Source organism: Geotrypetes seraphini, chromosome 13 (genome assembly GCF_902459505.1).
Source record: "Geotrypetes seraphini chromosome 13, aGeoSer1.1, whole genome shotgun sequence".
NCBI lineage: Eukaryota > Metazoa > Chordata > Amphibia > Gymnophiona > Dermophiidae > Geotrypetes > Geotrypetes seraphini.
In genome coordinates this window covers 64610590-64630311 of record NC_047096.1, presented here as the reverse complement: position 1 = coordinate 64630311, position 19722 = coordinate 64610590, and the positions used below count along the sequence as shown (strand labels likewise).

Sequence of the window (19722 nt, the reverse complement as noted above, 5' to 3'; positions counted from 1 at the left end):
AGAACCGAGGGCAGACTTACCGGTCTGTAGTTCCCCAGGTCACCTCTTGATCCCTTTTTAAAGACGGGCGTAACATTTGCTATCTTCCAATCCGCCTATACTCAGGGATAGGTTACAAACCTGCTGTAGTAGTTCCACTATTTCCTCCTTTAGTTCCTTCAAAACCCCGGGGTGGATTCTGTCTGGGCCCGGAGATTTGTCACTTTTTAATCTATCTATCTGCCTATGTACGTCTTCGAGGCTTACACCTCCATTGATGTTAATTTCTCTACCTGGTCCCCTGTGAAGATTTTTTCAGGTTCCAGGATGTGTCCTTCTTTGTAAATACTGACGAAAAGAACATGTTTAGTCTATCCGCCACCTCTTTTTCCTCCTTCACCACTCCTTTTCTATCTCTGTCATCCAGCGGCCCCACCTCCTCCCTAGCTGGCTGCTTCCCTTTAACATATCTGAAGAACGGCTTTAAATTTCCTGCTTCCCTGGCTAGCCTTTCTTCATATTCTCTTTTTGCTTCTAACCACAAGGTGACATTCTTTTTGATGCTTCCTGTGCTCTTTCCAGTTCTCCCCGGTTTTGTCCTTTTTCCATTTCCGGAATGAATGTTTCTTGTCTCCTATCGCTTTCTTCACTTCTTTGGTTATCCACGCCGGGTCTCTAGTTCGGTTCTTTTTGCATCCTTTTCTAAATCTGGGAATGTACAGATTTTGCACTTTGCTCACCGTGTCCTTGAATAGTGACCAAGCTTGCTCTACAGTCTGGGATTTCTTTGAGTTGTTCCTAAGTTTCTTTCTTACCATTACTCTCATCGCTTCGTACTTACATTTCTTGAAGTTTAATGTTGTCGCTGTGGTTCTCTTCCCTTTCGATATTCCTACTTCAACTTTGAACTTGATCACGTTGTGATCGCTGTTTCCCCAACAGTCCCACTACTTCCACTTCCTTTGCAGGTCCTCTTAGCCCATTGAGGATAAGGTCCAGAGTGGCATTTCCTCTCGTCGGTTCTCTGACAAGCTGCTCCATGAAGCAATCTTGTATAGCCTCCAGGAATCCGGTCTCCCTAACACATTTTGAGTTTCCAAGACTCCAGTCTATCCCGGGATAGTTGAAATCTCCCATAACAATCATGTTACCGCTTTTGCATTCTCGCCTCATCTCGGCTTTCATTTCTTCGTCGCTTGCTTCGGATTGCCTAGGTGGACAATAGTACAGGCCTATCTTTATCTCGGGCCCATTTCTTCCTGATATTTTAACTCATAGTGATTCCAATTTGTCGATCGTCGCCACTCTGGTCAAGTGCATGTTATCCTTTATGTATAGGGCTATTCCTCCTCCTTTCTGACCTGACCTGTCTTCGCGATAAAGTTTGTACCCCGGTAGTACTATGTCCCATTTGTTTTCTTCATTCAACCATGTTTCACAGACTCCAATGATGTCTAGGTTCTCATTTTTGGCCATGACATCTAATTCTCCCATTTTGTTCCTTAGGCTCCTTGCATTAGTATACATGCAGTTTAAATCCTGGTGTTTTTTGTCTTTGTTTTCTTTTCCTGTGTTATGCTCTTCTTATCATCCTCATCTTGAGCTGTCAGCTCTTGTTTTTTGCCCATTGTGTCTTCCCCCTGTGCTACGTTCTTCTTATCATCCTCTTGATCTGTCAAGTCTTGTATTTTGCCCGTTGATTTTTCCCAGCATTTTTCCCTCTCAGTATCTTCTCGGGATACCTTTTTCCGAATTATCAACACTTGGTTGACTGTTGGCTTTCCCCTTCTTCGTAGTTTAAAGCCTGCTCTATTCCTCTTCTGACGTTGTTTGCTAGAAGTCTTCTTCCCGCCGCACTCAGGTGTAGTCCATCTCTCCTGAAGCGCTTGTTTTTGCCCCAAATTGTTGTCCATTTCCTCACAAAGTGAAACCCCTCTTCCTCACACCATCTCCTCATCCATGCATTTACTGACTATAGTTCCGTCTGCCTCTTCACATCTGCCCTTAGTACTAGTAGGATCTCCGAAAACACTATCTTCTGAGTCCTCATCTTCAACTTCATTCCCAGAGTCTTGAACTGTTCAATCAGTGCATTCCTACTGTAGTCTCTCCTGCTGACATCATTTGTCCCATGTGGATCATCACTGCAGTCTCTTCTGTCTCTGCTTCTTCTAGGATCCTTTCAATTCTGTCGTCGATGTCCTTTGTTCTTGCTCCTGGGAGGCAGGTCATTAGTCGATCCTCTCTCCCTCCTGCTATGTGGCTATCTACCTGCCTTAGGATTGAGTTTCCCACTAGGATCACATACTTTCCTTTATTCAGTTTTTGCTCCGGTCGTAGGTCTGTGTCCTCGATGTGCTTCACTGCTACCTCTTCTAAGCATCACCAAGACTTTGCCTCCTCTTCTTGCGGGATACTTCTATGGGCGTCTTCTTCCTTGGAATCAGATTACTCCTGTTTTCCATTCCATGTGGGTGTAACTTCATCTTCCCTATGCTGTCCGTTTTCTTCCACCCTCCTGTAGGCCTCTTCAATGAACTTCTCGAGCTCCTGGACTTGTTCCTTGATGTGCCTCACTCTCATAGGGTCTTCAGTCGTCCCGATTGGGTTTTCTGTGATGTAAAGTCCCTCTAGTTCCTGAATCCTGCACTTCAGTCGACTAACTTCCGTCTTCAAGCTTTTCTTTTTTTGTAAATCTTTATTCATTTTCAAACTTTCATCAAGTGTACACATCTCAAAACAAGAACAATTAACATATCACTTGAAAAATCTTACTATTATATTTTGTAAGCATATAAGCATCCCTCATCCCACCCTCCACCCCCATTAGTATTTATGGAAAAATATATCCTACAATAAAAAACCTCCCCCCTCTTTAGAATAAGTGGTGTATATTCAACATAAAAATGGTGTTTAATCATTACAAAAGGATGTTAATGGCTCCTATATATTTTTTTTAATTTATTTATCATTTCAAATTATCATTACATCACAATGATAAGGAAATACTGAAATACAATACAATCAGTACATGCTGATAAGCAAAATTAACATAAGGAAATATTACATTCAACATAGTCCACAATAAGTGAAGGAGAAAAGAAGAAGAAAACAACCCCTAGGGGAAGGGGTACATTAATCAAATTAAGAATTCTAAAATAAAGAGCAGTAACAGCCTTCCAAAAATTAACGCCACACAATCCTGGTTCAATCTGGATGCATAGAGACACCCTTACCTTCTAAGAAAAAGCCTAATTGGGCAGGTTCAAAAAATACATATTTAGTTTCCTGAAAGGAAACCACACATTTACTGCCCCTAATGAAATCACTTTCATTCGGTATGTTAGAAATTCTTTTCTTCTAGATTGTATCCATTTTGAGACATCAGGAAACATATATTCGTCCTCCCAAGCAGGATGCTTGTTTCAATTTAAAGTACAATTTCAGCAGCAATTCTTTGTCTTGATGAAATACAAGAGAGACTAGTAAAGTAGCCTGACCCTCTATTTCGATATCAGATGATTGTAATATATCGGATAAATCCATCTGGTCTCCACCTCTAACTAATTCTCCTTCTTTATTTGACTTTTTCTTTAAGTAATACATTTTTTGTAATGGTGGAAGATCAGATTCTGATATCTTCAATATAGTTGTCATGAAATTCCTAAAAGTTTCCCTGGGTGACATAAACTTGGCTACTGGAAAATTTAGAAGTCTCAGGTTCAAATTTTTATGTTGATTCTCCAAGTTTTCAATCTTCCTTACGAGACTCATTAACTCTGCTCTATTATCAGGCTTGTTCTCCACAAAAATGGGCCACATTGCCTTGTCACCTATTCTGAAAAAAGCCGATCTCGACCCCTCCCTACCATCAAACTACCGTCCCATAGCAAATATCCCTCTACTTACCAAACTTCTAGAAATCATAGTTGCTACCCAGCTCTCCTCCTATCTCGAGAGATGCTCCATTCTTCACCCCTACCAACATGGCTTCAGACCCTGCTTTAGCACTGAATCCCTCCTAGTTTCCCTAATTTCAAAGGTACAACAACTACACTCACGTAACAAATTCGCTGTCCTACTACAATTCGATCTTTCCGATGCTTTTGATGTCGTCCATCACGACATACTACTTTACCAACTTTCCGAGATTGGAATCGACTCCACCGTCCTAATGTGGTTCTCAAACTTCTTACGCTCCCGTTCCTACACCGTCAACACAAATGGCACCATGTCCACTCCTTGGACTCCATCTTGCGGTGTCCCTCAAGGATCACCCCTTTCCCCTATTCTCTTTAACATCTACATGTCCTCCCTGAAACTCTTTCAACTATCCCCCCTGGAAACAATCTACACTTATGCAGATGACATCCTTGTCCTCCTTGAGACTGACCAGAACCTCACCAACCTCCACGAAAACATTACAGCTTGCATAATGAGACTCCGTGCCTGGTCCCTCTCGGTACAGATGAAACTAAACGAATTTAAAACAAAACTACTCTGGCTCGGCCCAAAATTCGAACACCTGCCCACACTTTTCACACTACCCACAGGCGATACACTACAGCTCGAGTTCTCATGCAAGGTCCTTGGTATCACTATCGATTCCTCTCTCTCCCTCAATGACCACCTCAACTCCTTGGCAAAATCATGCTTTTTCAGCCTTCACATGCTGAGGAAAGCTAGATCCTACTTCAGCTAACAACACTTTGCCATCCTTGTCCAATCCATCATCCTCTCCAAACTAGATTACTGCAACGCCATCTACTTAAATCTATCAAAAAAAAGTATTCTAAGACTCCAGCTAATCCAGAATACTGCAGCCAAACTGATCTTCTCAAAACGCAAGTCTGACCATGCCTCCCCACTCCTTGCCAAACTTCATTGGCTCCCAATAATCTCCAGAATCCATTTCAAATGTTCCTGCCTGGCTTTCAAGATCATTCATGGAATCCTGCCTCCTCTTATCCCACTGTCTTTCAACTCCTCCAGTCCCGACTCCTCCAGAACTGCCCAAAGGCTTAAACTAGCCTTCCCCTCTCCACGCGGCATCCACTATTCAGGCAAACTGGGAAAATCCCTTCTCTTCAAAATCACAGGTCTTTGGAATGACCTCACCACCCCATTGCGGAACCTGAGCTCCCTTCAGTTATTCCGCAAACAACTGAAAACCTGGCTTTTCAGCAAATTGTAGCTCTATCCTTCCCCCCTTTCTCTCCCCCCTTCTACACATAAGTTCATATAATCCTTTTTCTTCTTCTCTACCCACTATTTTAAGTTCTTGTAAACCGTGTCGAGCTCCATTCTCATGGAGATGATGCGGTATATAAACTTAAGGTTTAGATTTAGATTTAGATTCCTCAGGAGAAGCATTTTATCAGAAATTTGTTTAGTCATCAAATTTTTAGTCTCTATTGTTGTTTTCTCTAAATTCTTTATCTCTGTTTGTTGCTGCTGAAGTGATGTCTCCAACAGGTCTATCTTAGAAGTTGAGTTTAAAGTAACTGAGACAAAGTTAACACATACCGAATGCAGGTTCTCCAAAGCCGTCCAGATTGAGTCAAGTGTGACCACGTGAGGCCTCACAAGTGGCTTGAGGGGGAAATAGCCACTAGCTTATCCTCAGCGACTCCTCCAGGTGCCGAATCCTGGGTTGCCTCAGCCTCTCCACCACTTGCTGCTCGGAGCTCACTACTCCCTAACCGCTGCGACTCCCGTCAGGAATCGACATCGGCGTTGATGATAAAACTTCCGGGTCAACATCGGGTCTCGGTAGCATCTCTCCCGCTACATTCAGGAGCTCCCCCACAGCAACCGGTCCTTCGATGTACCTCCAGGCACTGGGGGCATGTGTGGCTCTCTTGGGCTCAGTGATAAATCACCGTCCAAACTGAGTCTTCCCCTAGACTCAGCAGCAGATCCGCCCGAAGTGGTTGGCTGGACTGTAAACGTTGGCATTACAGTCTGTCGCATGTTGGAGATATGGCTCCCATATTTTAATAAAGTTTTTATAATTTCCAGAATTTACAGCTAAAGATATTTCCATTTTATATACATGACATAACAAGTTCCACCAAAAATTAAAATTAAGTCTACTGTGGTCTTTCCAATTATTAGTAATATGTTGAATGGCAACGCGACATGAATTTCCAATAAACAATTTACTTGATCCCAGATTGAGTTCCAAAAGGCTAAGATATAGGGACAATAAAATAAAAGATGATCCAAAGTCCCTACATTGAGATTACAATGCCAGCATCTATTAGACATTGAACTATTTAACTTTTGTAATCTAACTGGGGTCCAAAATGCTCTATGCAAAAGAAAAAAACATGTTTGTCTCATAGATGCCGATATTGTACATCTCATTCTCCAAGACCAAATTTGTGGCCATTGAGATGCTGAAATCTGATGCTTAATCTCAATGCTCCAAATATCCCTAAGACCATTTTTAGGTTTTTTATTAACAAGATCACTAATAGTTTTATACCACTGCGCGGCCTGGTGTCCCAGAAAGTCTGCCTGAGAGCAAAAAGAATGCTAGGTATAATCAAGAAGGGTATTACAACCAGGACGAAAGAAGTTATCCTGCCGCTGTATCAGGCGATGGTGCACCCGCATCTGGAATACTGCATCCAATATTGGTCACCGTGCCTTAAGAAGGATATGGCGTTACTCGAGAGGGTTCAAAAAAAAGCGACACGACTGATAAAAGGGATGGAAAACCTTTCATACGCTGAGAGATTGGAGAAACTGGGTCTCTTTTCCCTGGAGAAAAGGAGACTTAGAGGAGATATGATTGAGACTTATAAGATCATGAGGGGCATAGAGAGAGTAGAGAGGGACAGATTCTTCAAACTTTCAAAAAATAAAAGAACAAGAGGGCATACGGAAAAGTTGAAAGGGGACAGATTCAATACAAATGCCAGGAAGTTCTTCTTTACCCAACGTGTGGTGGACACCTGGAATGCGCTTCCAGAGGACATTATAAGGCAGTGTACGGTACTGGGGTTTAAGAAAGGATTGGACAATTTCCTGCTAGAAAAGGGAATAGAAGGGTATAAATAGAGGATTACTGCACAGGTCCTGGACCTGTTGGGCCGCCACGTGAGCGGACTGTTGGGCAAGATGGACCTCAGGTCTGATCCAGCAGAGGCATTGCTTATGTTCTTATGGGTATTAAGAGTTTTCCATTCAGGGAACCCTGCTTGAATGGCCTGCTTTAATTGCAACCATCGAAAATATTGTGATTTATTAAGCCCAAATTTATGTTGCAATTGTGTAAAATCAAGCAGTTTACCATTTGAAATAACATCACTAAACGTTCGTATTCCTGCAATTATCCAATGCTTCCAGACGATCTTAAAACCGCCAATTTGAATCTTGGGATTTAGCCATATAGATTGATTTGTTGATTTACTGATAGGAATAATTGTTAAATTACTGACATATCTTAAGGTTTTCCAAGTGTCCATTAAAATTCTATTTTCCTTATATAATCTGGGCATCTTGATACTCAAAACATGACATGGGAGCAAAGGAAACATGAGTCGCCATTCCAAATATAACCAATCTGAAGTGTATTCAATGAGATCCGGGAGGACCCAATACATACCTTGACGTAAAATATAGGCCTGATGATACCTATAGAAGTTTGGAAAATTTACCCCACCCTCCTTAATTGACTTTTGTAAAGAAACTAGAGCAATTCTTGGAGTTTTACCTAGCCAAATAAATTTGATAATAATCAAATTCAATTTTTTATAAAAAGACCCCTGAAAAATCACTGGTATCATACCATTTGATAGCAAACCACAGGCAATATCATCATTTTAACAGTTTGAACTCTCCCCCACCAAGATAAATGTAATGGATTCCAACGTTCACATAATTCTGCAACCTTTTTTAATAAAAGTTTTTCATTCTCTCTTACTGTGTCATCCACTGTATTTTTAATCCAAATTCCTAAGTCTTCAAGCTTTTCAGTTCCTGACACCGACCGCATACATAAGACTGCCTCCCCGAGGGGAGGTAGTCGTATATATGGCAGTCTGTGCAGTACACTGGAAAGCTCCTCTTCTGGATTCCCTCTGCTTCCATTGCTGTCCACCTTTTTGGAGTACTTTTTATTTTATTGCTGGTACCTTTTTGCTTGTGTGTGTGTGTTCTCTTCTCTGCTTGCTACTTCCCTATTTCTGTTGTTGTTTCGTATGTATGTGTGCTCCCTCTGCGTGTACTATGTTGTTTGGGGTTTTTTTTGGCTTTTTTTGTGCTAGTTTGGTTATTTAGCTGTTATTTGTTGTTGTCCTTACCTTGCTGGTCTTCTCTGGTGTCCTTGGATGTACTGACTCGGCCCTTCTTGAGGCCCTTCGCAAAGGCGCTCTCGCTAAGGCGAGCGCCTTTGCCACTCGCCTTCTCCGCACGCCGAAAGGCTGCGCGCCATTGGCTGGACCCCTTTTAAGGGGGCATTCGGGCAATGACGTAGTGGGGGTGGGCGGAGCTTACTCTCGCCGCTGCCCCTGGCTTCCCGCTCCTCTCAGGCTTCTTTTCTCCCCTCCTGCCTGCTCGTTTCTTTCTGGTTATCTTCTTTCTTTTCTCCCCCCCCTGCCTGCCTCCTCAATTCGGCACAGGAACAGAGCAAGGATGGGGACAGAGCATGTGGGGACAGGACCACACTTTGTCCCCATGTCACACTCTACACTGGAACTCATTCTCACATAGGGATGTTTTAATGGGAGGGCAGCTTATTTCTCCAAAACATCCCATCTGATCTGGCTATTTTAAAACTCTTGTTTCTTTTTACCCATTTTTCCCACAACATTTTTCATCTTGTTTTGTTAATTTTCAGAGTTTTATTTCGCCCATAGACATTCTTGACCTCTTTTATTTAATCCTTTTCAAATTCTCTTGGTTTAGAAAGAATAATAATATCCAAAAGAACAAGAAATACAAAATTAAACAATGTCAGAGGCTAAAACCAAAGTCTACCTCAGACTAGCTGATAAGGACCCATGTGCAAACAAAATTTCTTGCCTTTTAAGTTTCTTCCATCTGGGCCAATCCACAGAAAAAAGGGGTCTATGATTTCCTCTTGAGAAAGAGACTCATCCAAACATGCAAGGAATGGACTGCTCTTATACATTTTCACATAGACATTAACTACAAAACAAAAGCAGAAGACAGGCATGAGTATAGAGATAAGCAAGAATGAGAAAAACAGCAGAAACAGACAGGAGCAATACTATAGAGCAAGCAAGAAATACTTACCATGCATACCCAAATATAAGTCGATCTGAATATAAGTCGAGAACCCTCTTTCCCCCTCCCCAAAAAGGAGGGGAAAAAAAAAAATGGTTGACTCGAATATAAGACGGGGACATAATATTCAAGTGCCATGCCCTACCAGGACCTGCACCCAGTTTCCCCTCCTTCATGCCCTCCCTGCCAGCCAGGTTCTGCACCCAGTCCCCTTCCCTCCCTGCCCTGCAAAGCTCTGAACCCAGCCCCCTTCCCTTCCAGGCTCTGAACCCAGCCCCCTTTCCTACCAGGCTCTGCACCCAACCCCCTTCCCTCCTTGCCCTACCATTCTATGCAGCCAGCCCCCCTCCCTGCCAGGCTCTGAACCCAGACCCCTTACTACTTGTAAGGCTTTGCATCCTGTCCCCCCTCCCTGCCAGGCTCTACACTATGTCCCACCTTCCTGCCCTGTACCCTCTTCACCCCCTGGTGGTCTAGTGGTTGATCGGGACAGGAGGGATCCCATCCGTTTCCCGTCCCAGCCAATACTAACAATTTTTTACCCCCCTTCCCCCGCATACCTTTTCTCACATCCCCAGTGTATGGGCAGGAGTGAACTTTCCTCTCTCCTGCCCTGCACCCCTCCTTCCAATCTGGTGGCTAGCGGCGCACAGGCATGCAGCAGCGAGCTTCTCAAGCTTCAGCCTGGCCCTGCACCGCTTTCTGAATGGCTGCCGCAAGTTCTCACAGGATTTGCGAGAACTGGCAGCAGCCATTCAGTGAGTGGTGCAGGGCCGGGCAGGAGCTTGCTCTTGTGTGCCTATGTGCCACTGGCCACTATCCACCAGATCGGAAGGAGGGGCACAGGGCAGGAGCGCAGAAAGTTCACTCCTGCCCATACACCATTGGACCACCAGGGATGTGAGAAAAGGTATGCGGGGGGAGGGGATAAAAAAATTGTTAGTATCAGCCAGGACAGATGGGATCCTCCTGTCCTGGCCTGCATCAAGTTCAGGAGGGGAGTCGGGTGATGACCCAAATATAGGATGAGACCCCCATTTTGGGGCCATTTTTTTTGGCCCAAAAATCTCATCCTATATTCGAATATATATGGTACACAACATAACAGCCTTATAACATAGAATAAAACAGTATAGAAAAACGATTAAAATATAAAACAATAAACCACAGCCTCTAGTTTCCTGCATCAGATTTTAAAGATTCTGTGGCAAGAGTTAATTTCTCTATTAGCATTTTTAGAATTATTCAGCATTTAAGATGCACACTTGCATAAATCTTAATGAATTTGTTTATATAACAATGCTCACTTGGAATATAAGGTCTCTGCATACGCAGATGACATTTTGCTTTATTTGAGAAATCCACATTTACTAGATTTGAGAAATTCCACATTTACATTTACAAATTCCACATTTACAAATTCATTTGAGAAATTCCACATTTACTAGATTTGATTGAGAGATATGGAAAATTTTCAGGGCGTAAAATAAATTGGAGTAAATCAGAAGTTCTTCCACTAAATGTCCATTGCCCAAAAGGTTTGTTTGATTTATTCCCCTTTCTTTGGAAGGAAGAAGGTATAAAGTATTTAGGAATTTGGATTTATGTTAAATATATTTATTAAAGTTGTCAATAAAGTGCCAGCAAATAATACAGAAACTAACAACAGAGTTCTCATAAATGTGCACAAAAAGCAATGTTACTTACCGTAACAGTTGTTATCCAGGGACAGCAGGCAGCTATTCTCACTAGTGGGTGATGTCATCCGACAGAGCCCCGATACGGACGTCTCACAAGCATGTCTTGCTTGAAGAAACTCAGAAGTTTCGAGATGCCCGCACCACGCATGCGCCAGTGCCTTCCCGCCCGATGGTCCGGGCGTGTCTCCTCAGTTCAGGTAGCTAGCAGAGAAGCCAACCCAGGGGAGGTGGGTGGGACGTGAGAATAGCTGCCTGCTGTCCCTGGATAACAACTGTTATGGTAAGTAACATTGCTTTATCCCAGGACAAGCAGGCAGGTATTCTCACTAGTGCAGGGGTGTCCAATGTCGGTCCTCGAGGGCCGCAATCCAGTCGGGTTTTCAGGATTTCCCCAATGAATATGCATGAGATCTATTAGCATACAATGAAAGCAGTGCATGCAAATAGACCTCATGTATATTCATTGGGGAAATCCTGAAAATCCGACTGGACTGCGGCCCTCGAGGACCGACATTGGACACCCCTGCACTAGTGGGTGACCTCCAAGCTATCCTCAATGGGATGGTGGGAGAGTTGGCAACTTAGGAGAATAAATTTTGTAACACTGTTTGGCCAAACTGTCCATCCCTTCTGGAGAAAGTATCCAGACAATAATGAGAGGTGAATGTATGAACCGAGGACCAAGTGGCAGCCTTACAAATCTCCTCAATCGGTGTCGATCTGAGGAAGGCTACCGAGGCTGCCATTGCTCTGACCTTATGGACTGTGACCTTACAGGGAAGGGGTAATCCAGCCTGGGCATAGCAGAAAGAGATACAAGCCGCCATCCAGTTGGAGATGGTGCGCTTCGATACAGGTCGTCCCAACTTGTTTGGATCAAAGGAGACGAAAAGTTGAGGAGCAGTTCTGTGTGGTTTGATGCGATCCAGGTAGAAAGCCAAAGCACGTTTACAGTCCAGAGTATGAAGAGCTGATTCTCCAGGATGAGAATGAGGCTTTGGAAAAAACACTGGAAGTACAATAGATTGGTTGAGATGAAATTCAGAGACCACCTTAGGCAGGAATTTCGGATGAGTGCGAAGGACCACCTTGTCATGATGGAATACTGTGAAAGGTGGATCCGCCACTAAGGCCTGAAGCTCACTGACCCTGCGAGCAGACGTGAGGGCCACTAGAAAAACCACTTTCCAAGTGAGAAACTTTAGCGGAGCCTTGTTGAGAGGCTCAAAAGGAGGTTTCATAAGCTGAGAAAGGACAACGTTGAGATCCCAAACCACTGAAGGAGGTTTGAGAGGAGGATTGACATGGAAAAGTCCTTTCATAAATCTGGAAACCACAGGATGAGCAGAGAGAGGTTTCCCTTGTAGAGGCTGATGGAAAGCCGCAATAGCACTCAGGTGAACTCGTATAGAGGTAGACTTGAGACCAGACTGAGACAGGTGTAGAAGATAGTCCAATACAGAAGATAGGTGTCAGCCTAGCTGTCGCTACCATTCAGCATTTTAGTTGGCATTACTTATGTCAGCAAAAGCCTATGGGAAATTATATCAATCTGACCCTGGCATGGGAATGCAGATAGACTCTGTAAGGCAGGGAAACTGTGTTAAGTTTCCCTGATTGAATCATGACTAGCTAAAAGGTGTTAATGTCTGATTAAGAGGGTGCTTAGGTCCAAGTGCACAGATCAAGAAACAAAGAAGCCGGAGACCTAATCCCATCACCATGCTTGCAGGTATTACGCCCTCCTTTGTCAATTAAATAAACCATTGTTTCAAACAGTTTGCAAGTTCTAAACAGAAAGATACTGGGAGATACAATATTTTCTCTATTCAGAATAAGATTCCAAGGTATAAAAGCCTGCTCTCTGCTCTATCAATCTCTCTCTTTTTCTATGGAGCTATCTGTGTCTCTTTTCCTATCAAGCTATCAGGAGGGGGGTCTTGGCCCTCTCTCTCTCTTTCTATCTAGCTATCTCTTGGCTCTTGGCTTGGCACTCTGGTTCTCTCTTGAGCTCTCTCTATCTCTCTGTCTATCCTTCTCTTTATCTATGGAACACGAAACATCACCATCCCCCTCTCTCTCTCTCTCTGCCTTTCCCTGAAACTTCACACTCAATTCCTTCTGGACTCTGTAAGGCAGGGGAACTGCTGGGCTCTCTATTTAAGTGTAATACTCTCTACTTAATTGTAATGATTATAAATATTGCTTTTCTGTAAGACTATTTCTAGAATATATTCTTTATGCAAAAACCTCTGGCTGTGCCTCTGATTCTACTTCCTGGTGAGTCATCGGTGAGGGAACTGAACCTGGGACCTGGCGTTGGTCAGTGTGCATTTCACTTAACCCCTATCACCTAACATTGTGGGGGTGCGACCATCCTTACATTTTATTAAACTGACAATAGGGAGGCTCGTTGAGGCTCCTTAGAATTGGAAACACACCATGAAGAAAATCTAGTCCATTTTTGGGAGTAACAATGACGGGTAGCAGGCTTCCTGGAAGCCTCCAAGACATCCCTCACCGCCTGGGAAAACTGGTGAGGAGTTACGTTGAGAGGAACCAAGCTGTCAGTTGGAGAGACTGCAGGTTGGGATGAAGCAGAGATCCCTGATGCTGAGTAAGCAGTGAAGGAAACACTGGAAGAAGGAATGGCTCCCTGCTGCTGAGTTGAAGGAGAAGGGAGAACCAAGGTTGTCTGGGCCACCGAGGAGCGATCAGAATCATGGTGGCATGGTCGGACCTCAGCTTGACCAGAGTCTTTTGAATGAGAGGAAAAGGAGGAAACGCATACAGAAAGCGATTCCCCCAATCCAGCAGAAAAGCATCTGCCTCGAGACGATGAGGAGTGTAGATCCTGGAGCAGAATTGAGGCAGCTTGAAGTTGTGGGGAGCCGCAAAGAGGTCTATCTGAGGCGTCCCCCACTGTGCAAATATCTGACGAAAGGTCTTGGCATGGAGTGTCCATTCGTGCGGCTGGAGAAGACGACTCAGGTTGTCCGCCAAGACATTGTCCTTCCCCTGAATGTAGACAGCTTTTAGGAAGGCATTGTGGCGAACCGCCCAATCCCAGACTCTGAGAGCTTCCTGGCAGAGGGAGGCCGAGCCCGTGCCCCCCCTGCTTGTTGACATAATACATGGCGACCTGGTTGTCTGTGCAAATGAAGACTACCATGTCATGAAGCAGATGTTGAAAAGCTTGAAGAGCATTGAAGATGGCTCTGAGCTCCAAGAGATTGATTTGATGGAGTCGGTCCGCACTGGTCCAGAATCCCTGAGTGCGAAGACCATCCAGATGAGCTCCCCAGGCATAGGTCGATGAATCGGTTGTGAGAACCTTCTGGTGGGGAGGAGTGTGAAACAGCAAACCTCTGGATAGATTCGAAGAGGTCATCCACCAAAGTAGAGACTGCCGAAGAGCAGGAGTGACGATGATGTGCTGAGTCAACGGATCCAGGGTCCACTGAGGAATTCTGAGATGGAGTCTGGCAAACGGCGTCACATGAACTGTAGAGGCCATGTGGCCCAGGAGGACCATCATGTGTCTCGCTGCGATGGATTGGCGAGAAGACACAGACTGGCAGAGATGAAGAAGAGCATCCATGCGCTGAGGAGGAAGGAATGCTCTGAGACGAATGGTATCCAGGACCGCCCCGATGAAGGGGAGAGACTGGGTAGGCTGTAGATGAGATTTGAGAAAGTTGATCTCGAATCCCAAACTCTGCAGGAACAGAATCGTGGACAGGGTTGCCGAGATGACCCCTGAGGCCAAGGGAGCCTTGATCAGCCAGTCGTCGAGGTAGGGAAATACCTGAAGACCTTGGTTCCGGAGTGCAGCGGCCACTACTACCAGACACTTTGTGAAGACTCTGGGGGACGAAGACAGGCCGAATGGAAGCACTCGATACTGCAGATGCAGATGTCCCACCTGAAATCTGAGGAATTTGCGAGAGGCCGGATGAATGGGAATGTGAGTGTAGGCCTCCTTGAGATCCAGAGAGCATAACCAGTCGTTCTGCTCGAGGAGGGGGTAGAGAGAAGCAAGGGTCAGCATGCAAAATCTCTCTTTGACCAGGAATTTGTTGAGGACCCTGAAGTCCAGAATGGGCCGGAGGTCGCCCGTCTTCTTCGGAACAAGGAAGTACCGGGAGTAAAACCCCCGGTTGAGTTGGTCCACCGGGACCGGCTCGACGGCCCGAAGCCGGAGCAAAGCCTGAGCTTCCCGAAGAAGAAGGGCGGTCTGAGTCAAGTTGGAAGGATACTCTCTTGGAGGGTGGTCCGGAGGTACCCGATGGAATTGAAGAGAGTACCCCTCCCTGATGATAGTAAGGACCCAGAGGTCGGTGGTGATAGCCTCCCAGCGATGATAAAATTGATGGAGGCGCCCCCCGATGGGAAAAATAGGGGGAGGCAGAACGAGGTTGGATATGCTCTCCAATAGACAGTCAAAAAGGCTGAGGAGCCTTGGGGACAGTAGACGGCTGAGGCTTTTGCTGAGCTTTCGGAGGAGGCTGCCGCTTCGCTGGTTGCCTCGGCTGATAACGCCTCTGATAGATCAAGGGCGGTCGAGACTGCTGAGGCTTAGGCTTCGGCCGAAGAATGGACTGAAAGGACTTTTCATGATCAGACAATTTCTTCGTGACTGTCTCGATGGATTCGTCAAAAAGATCCGCCCCAGCACACGGAACGTTTGCCAGTCGGTCCTGAAGATTCGAGTCCATATCAATGGTACGCAGCCAGGCCAAATGGCGCATCGCCACAGAGCAGGCAGCAGCCCGGGCCGAGAGCTCGAAGGCATCATAGGAAGATTGCATCAACTGAAGATGAAGCTGGGACAGCGAAGCAACTACCTCCTCGAACTCAAAACGAGCCTGGGACTTGATGTAGGGCATAAACTTCCGAAGTACAGGAAGAAAGAATTCCAAATAAGTGGCAAAGTGGAAATTATAATTTAGAACTCGGGATGCCATCATAGAATTCTGATAGATGCATCATCCAAACTTATCCATTGTTCTGCCCTCGCGGCCCGGAGGCACCGAAGCATACACCTGGGCTGGATGAGACCGCTTGAGAGAGGATTCGACCAGGAGGGACTGATGGGAAAGCTGAGGCCCCTCAAAGCCTTTATGATGCACTGTGCGGTACCGAGCATTCAATTTTCCAGGGACCGCAGGGATAGAGTAAGGAGACTCAAAACATCTCATGAAGGTCTGGTCGAGGAACTTATGCAGAGGCAGGCGTAGGGACTCGGCTGGGGGATGAGGCAAGTGCATGGTATCGAGGTACTCCTTGGAGTATCGAGAACCAGAATCGAGGGTAATGTCCAGATCATCCGCCATTTGTCTTAGAAAAGAGGAAAAAGACAGTTGGTCCGCCAGCGCCGGTCTTCGAGAAGGACTGGAAGAAGTCGAGGCCTCGGGCTCTACAGAGGCCTGCGAACAATAGGGTGAGTGAAAAACCTTGGGGTCCTCGAACTCCGGTCCCGGAGGAGGAGACCCAGCCGAAGCAGAGTACCCCATACGAGGCAATTTCTTTTGAGGAGAAACGGTCGAGTGCCGAGAGGAATGCCTCAAAAAGTGCCTGGATCGATGCCCCTCTCGATGCCTGGAGGGGGATCGAGACCGTCGGTGAGTATGCTGGTCCCCAGAAGCCTCGAAAGAGCAGATAAGGCTCGAAGCCGTAGATCGGAGAGGAGGAAAATTCGACGCCTCCCAAGACGCCGCCCAGGCTTGATAGGGGGTTCAGAAGAACTCGTCCTGTTTCCTGCTGTGCCCAGGACTGTTTCCTGCTGTGCCCGAGGGTGGATGCCACACCGTGTCATGGGGAGGGGTAATAGGCTCCAAGGGAGGCAAGTCACTAAGGGAGGCCTTCCTCGAGGGAATAGGCTCCAAGGGAGGCATGTCACTAAAGGAGGCCTTCCTCGAGGGACTGGCCACTGACCGTTGCTCCTCCTCGCCGAGCAACGAGGTCGTGCGGCGCGGAGAACGAGGAGGGGGCGGCCCGCCCCTCGGAATCGGAACTGGTAGGTCACCCTGGATCGTGGCAATCAGCCGGGGTCCCATGGTGGTCATGAGTTCCACAAACTGAGCCTCCAAGATGGACCGCAACGAAGCCGATATGGAGGGATCTGCACCAAAAGGGGGCCCTTCCGCACGGTCTCCGCGCTCTTTCGGTGCCGAGTGCTATTGTTTGCCAGCCTTCGGCACTTTGAGCACCACCGGTGGAACTGTAGGGGTCGGTACCTGTTCCATGGAGATGGAGGGAGGCACCGGCGCCGAGGTCGAGGCCGAAACCGGTGTAAACGAAGCCGGTTTCAGAAGGCCCGAAGCAGCAGGGGAGGCAGAGGGCTTCGCAGACGGAGTCGAAGCACCAGTCGATGTCGAAGCCGAAGGATCCAACGCAGCTTCCATCTTGAACATCGACTCCCACAAAAAGCAGCGGCGCTTAAACGCCCGCACTGTGAGAGTGGAGCAAGGCCGGCACAATTTCGGAAAGTGGTCCGGACCCAGACACTGCAGGCAGCGTCGATGCGGGTCCGTGAGAGAAATCGCGCGCTGGCACTTGCTACACTTTTTAAAACCGGTGATCGACCGGGACATAGGCCGGAAAAGCTCCGCCGCAAGGTCGAAGGTGCGGGGCCCAAGCCACACGGCCGACCCGGTGTCGGAAGGAAAAATTTTTTATTTTTTTTTTTAAAAAGAAATCAAAGAAAGAAACAAACGCACGGCAAGAGCAAAAGAACTCAAACCGCGGCGATGCAGAAGGCAAAAAAACGGGTTCAATTGGCGCAGAATTGAAGTAAACTTCTCAGCTCCGCGGAAGAAAAAGAACTGAGGAGACACGCCCGGACCATCGGGCGGGAATGCACTGGCGCATGCGCGGTGCGGGCATCTCGAAACTTCTGAGTTTCTTCAAGCAAGACATGCTTGTGAGACGTCCGTATCGGGGCTCTGTCGGATGACATCACCCACTAGTGAGAATACCTGCCTGCTTGTCCTGGGATAATATACCTTTACCCCCAACCTCCCCCCCACCACCCCTCATTCCCACAAACCCACACACCATCTACATGTCAAGAGCAACGAAGAGAGAGAAGAAGAAAATCATAAGTTCAAAAGTCTACTGCGGGCATGAGGAGTAAGGTCCATCCCAAAGTGTTCCCAAATAGAGCAAACACAACGTCCAGGATTGGAATCCAGGTCACCAATTTGCCTGCGTTCCAGGGAGGCATGTACAATCATCAATGATCTCCACTGGCATAAGACAGCGGTTCATTGGACAACCAGTTAGTCAAAATAGCTTTCTTACCAAGGAGCATCACCCTGGCAATAAAAGCTGATAGTCTTTTAGGTTTCGGTGATGCGATGATATAATATCCAAAAAGTGCCCGTGGGGCTGATGTCCATCGCTGGCCCCACAATGATGTAGTGTAGTGTCCCAAACGTTGCCAAAACTGGGAAATACGCAGGAAAGACCAGAACATATGTCCCAAAGAGGCATTGGCACAAGTACATTTAGGACAAGTATGTAGGAATTTGGATTTATAAAACACTAGAGGAAACAATGAAAATAAATGAAAAATCTATTGCTAAAGGTCACGGAGATGTGTGAGCAATGGAACTGGACAACCTTATGGCCAGTGTGCAGGACCGAAAACCCAAGTCCTTGCTAGAGAGTAGACCTCGGTACTCTCGAAGACCGGGATAGTCTAGCTTTGTCCCTCCAGATGTTTCTGTCAGTATTATGAGGGCTCCTCGGATCAGATCCTGTCAGTCAACCAAACAGTTTGGTGGAACCCGACATCCACAGTCTTCGGGGAACCATTCTGCATCTATCCCAAAGAAGCAATTATGACGCCAGGCCCTCAGTCGGTCCATCGCAGATCGGAAGGCAACTTTTGACCTTCCTGGAGGAGTGGATGGTCATCATCTCTGATTGCTGGGTCTTGGATATTCTTCAGGATGGCTATAAATTTGAGTTTTATTGGCTCCTTCCAAGTGAGCATTGTTTTTTTTGTTGGGTTTTTCGGGTTTTTTTAAATTCTTTATTCAATTTTTAAACTACAGATGTGCACAATAATTAATACACTTGCATAGAATATTAAAATTAAAGTACATTAAACTTATAAAAATTTATAAAAAAAGAAAATGATTTCCCCCACCCTTCCACCTATTAATCAATAAATACATCTGTCTTGGTGGGGGAGAGTCCAAACTGTTAAGATGATAATTTTGCCTGAAGTTTGCTACCAAATGGATATGTTACCAGTGTTTTTTCAGGGGTCCTTTTATAAAAAGTTAAATAGTATTCTCACCAAATTTATTTGGCTAGGGAAAACTCTAGTATCTTTACAAAGATCAATTGCAGAGGGTGGGGTAAATTTCCCCAACTTTTATAGGTACCATCAAGCCTATATAATGCGTCAAGGTATGTATTGGATCCTCCCTGAGCTCATGGAAAATCTTCCTGATTGGTTATGACTGGAATGGCAGCTCCTGTCTCCATTGAGATTATGTCACGTTTTGAGTATCAAGATGCCTAGGCTGTATAAGGACAATATAATTTTATTAGATACATGGCAAACTTTAAAATATATTAATAATTTAATAAATATTCTGATTCATAAATCCACCTGTCAGTCCCTTTGGCTGAACTCCAAGATCCAAATTGGCAGGTTTAAGGTCATCTGGAAGCACTGGATGCAGGCAGGTATACGCACTGTAGATGATGTTATATCAGATGGTCAGCTGCTTGACTTTTCACAATTGCAACACAAATTTGGTCTTAA

The 19722-nt window shown here is 45.7% G+C and overlaps 1 protein-coding gene across 8 annotated transcripts in view; it reads right to left on the bottom strand.

The window, feature by feature from the left end:
* Positions 1–19722, bottom strand: part of ZPBP2 (zona pellucida binding protein 2) — a 99902-nt gene that overhangs the window by 70490 nt on the left and 9690 nt on the right. For 6 of the 8 annotated variants that reach the window (XM_033917405.1, XM_033917410.1, XM_033917403.1 and 3 more), the window contains exon 3: positions 9013–9138. The exons of the other annotated variants lie outside the window; for them this stretch is intronic. In XM_033917405.1, the coding sequence (XP_033773296.1) occupies positions 9013–9138 (126 nt within the window). The remainder of the gene's footprint in view (positions 1–9012; positions 9139–19722) is intronic. 8 annotated transcript variants of the gene reach the window in all.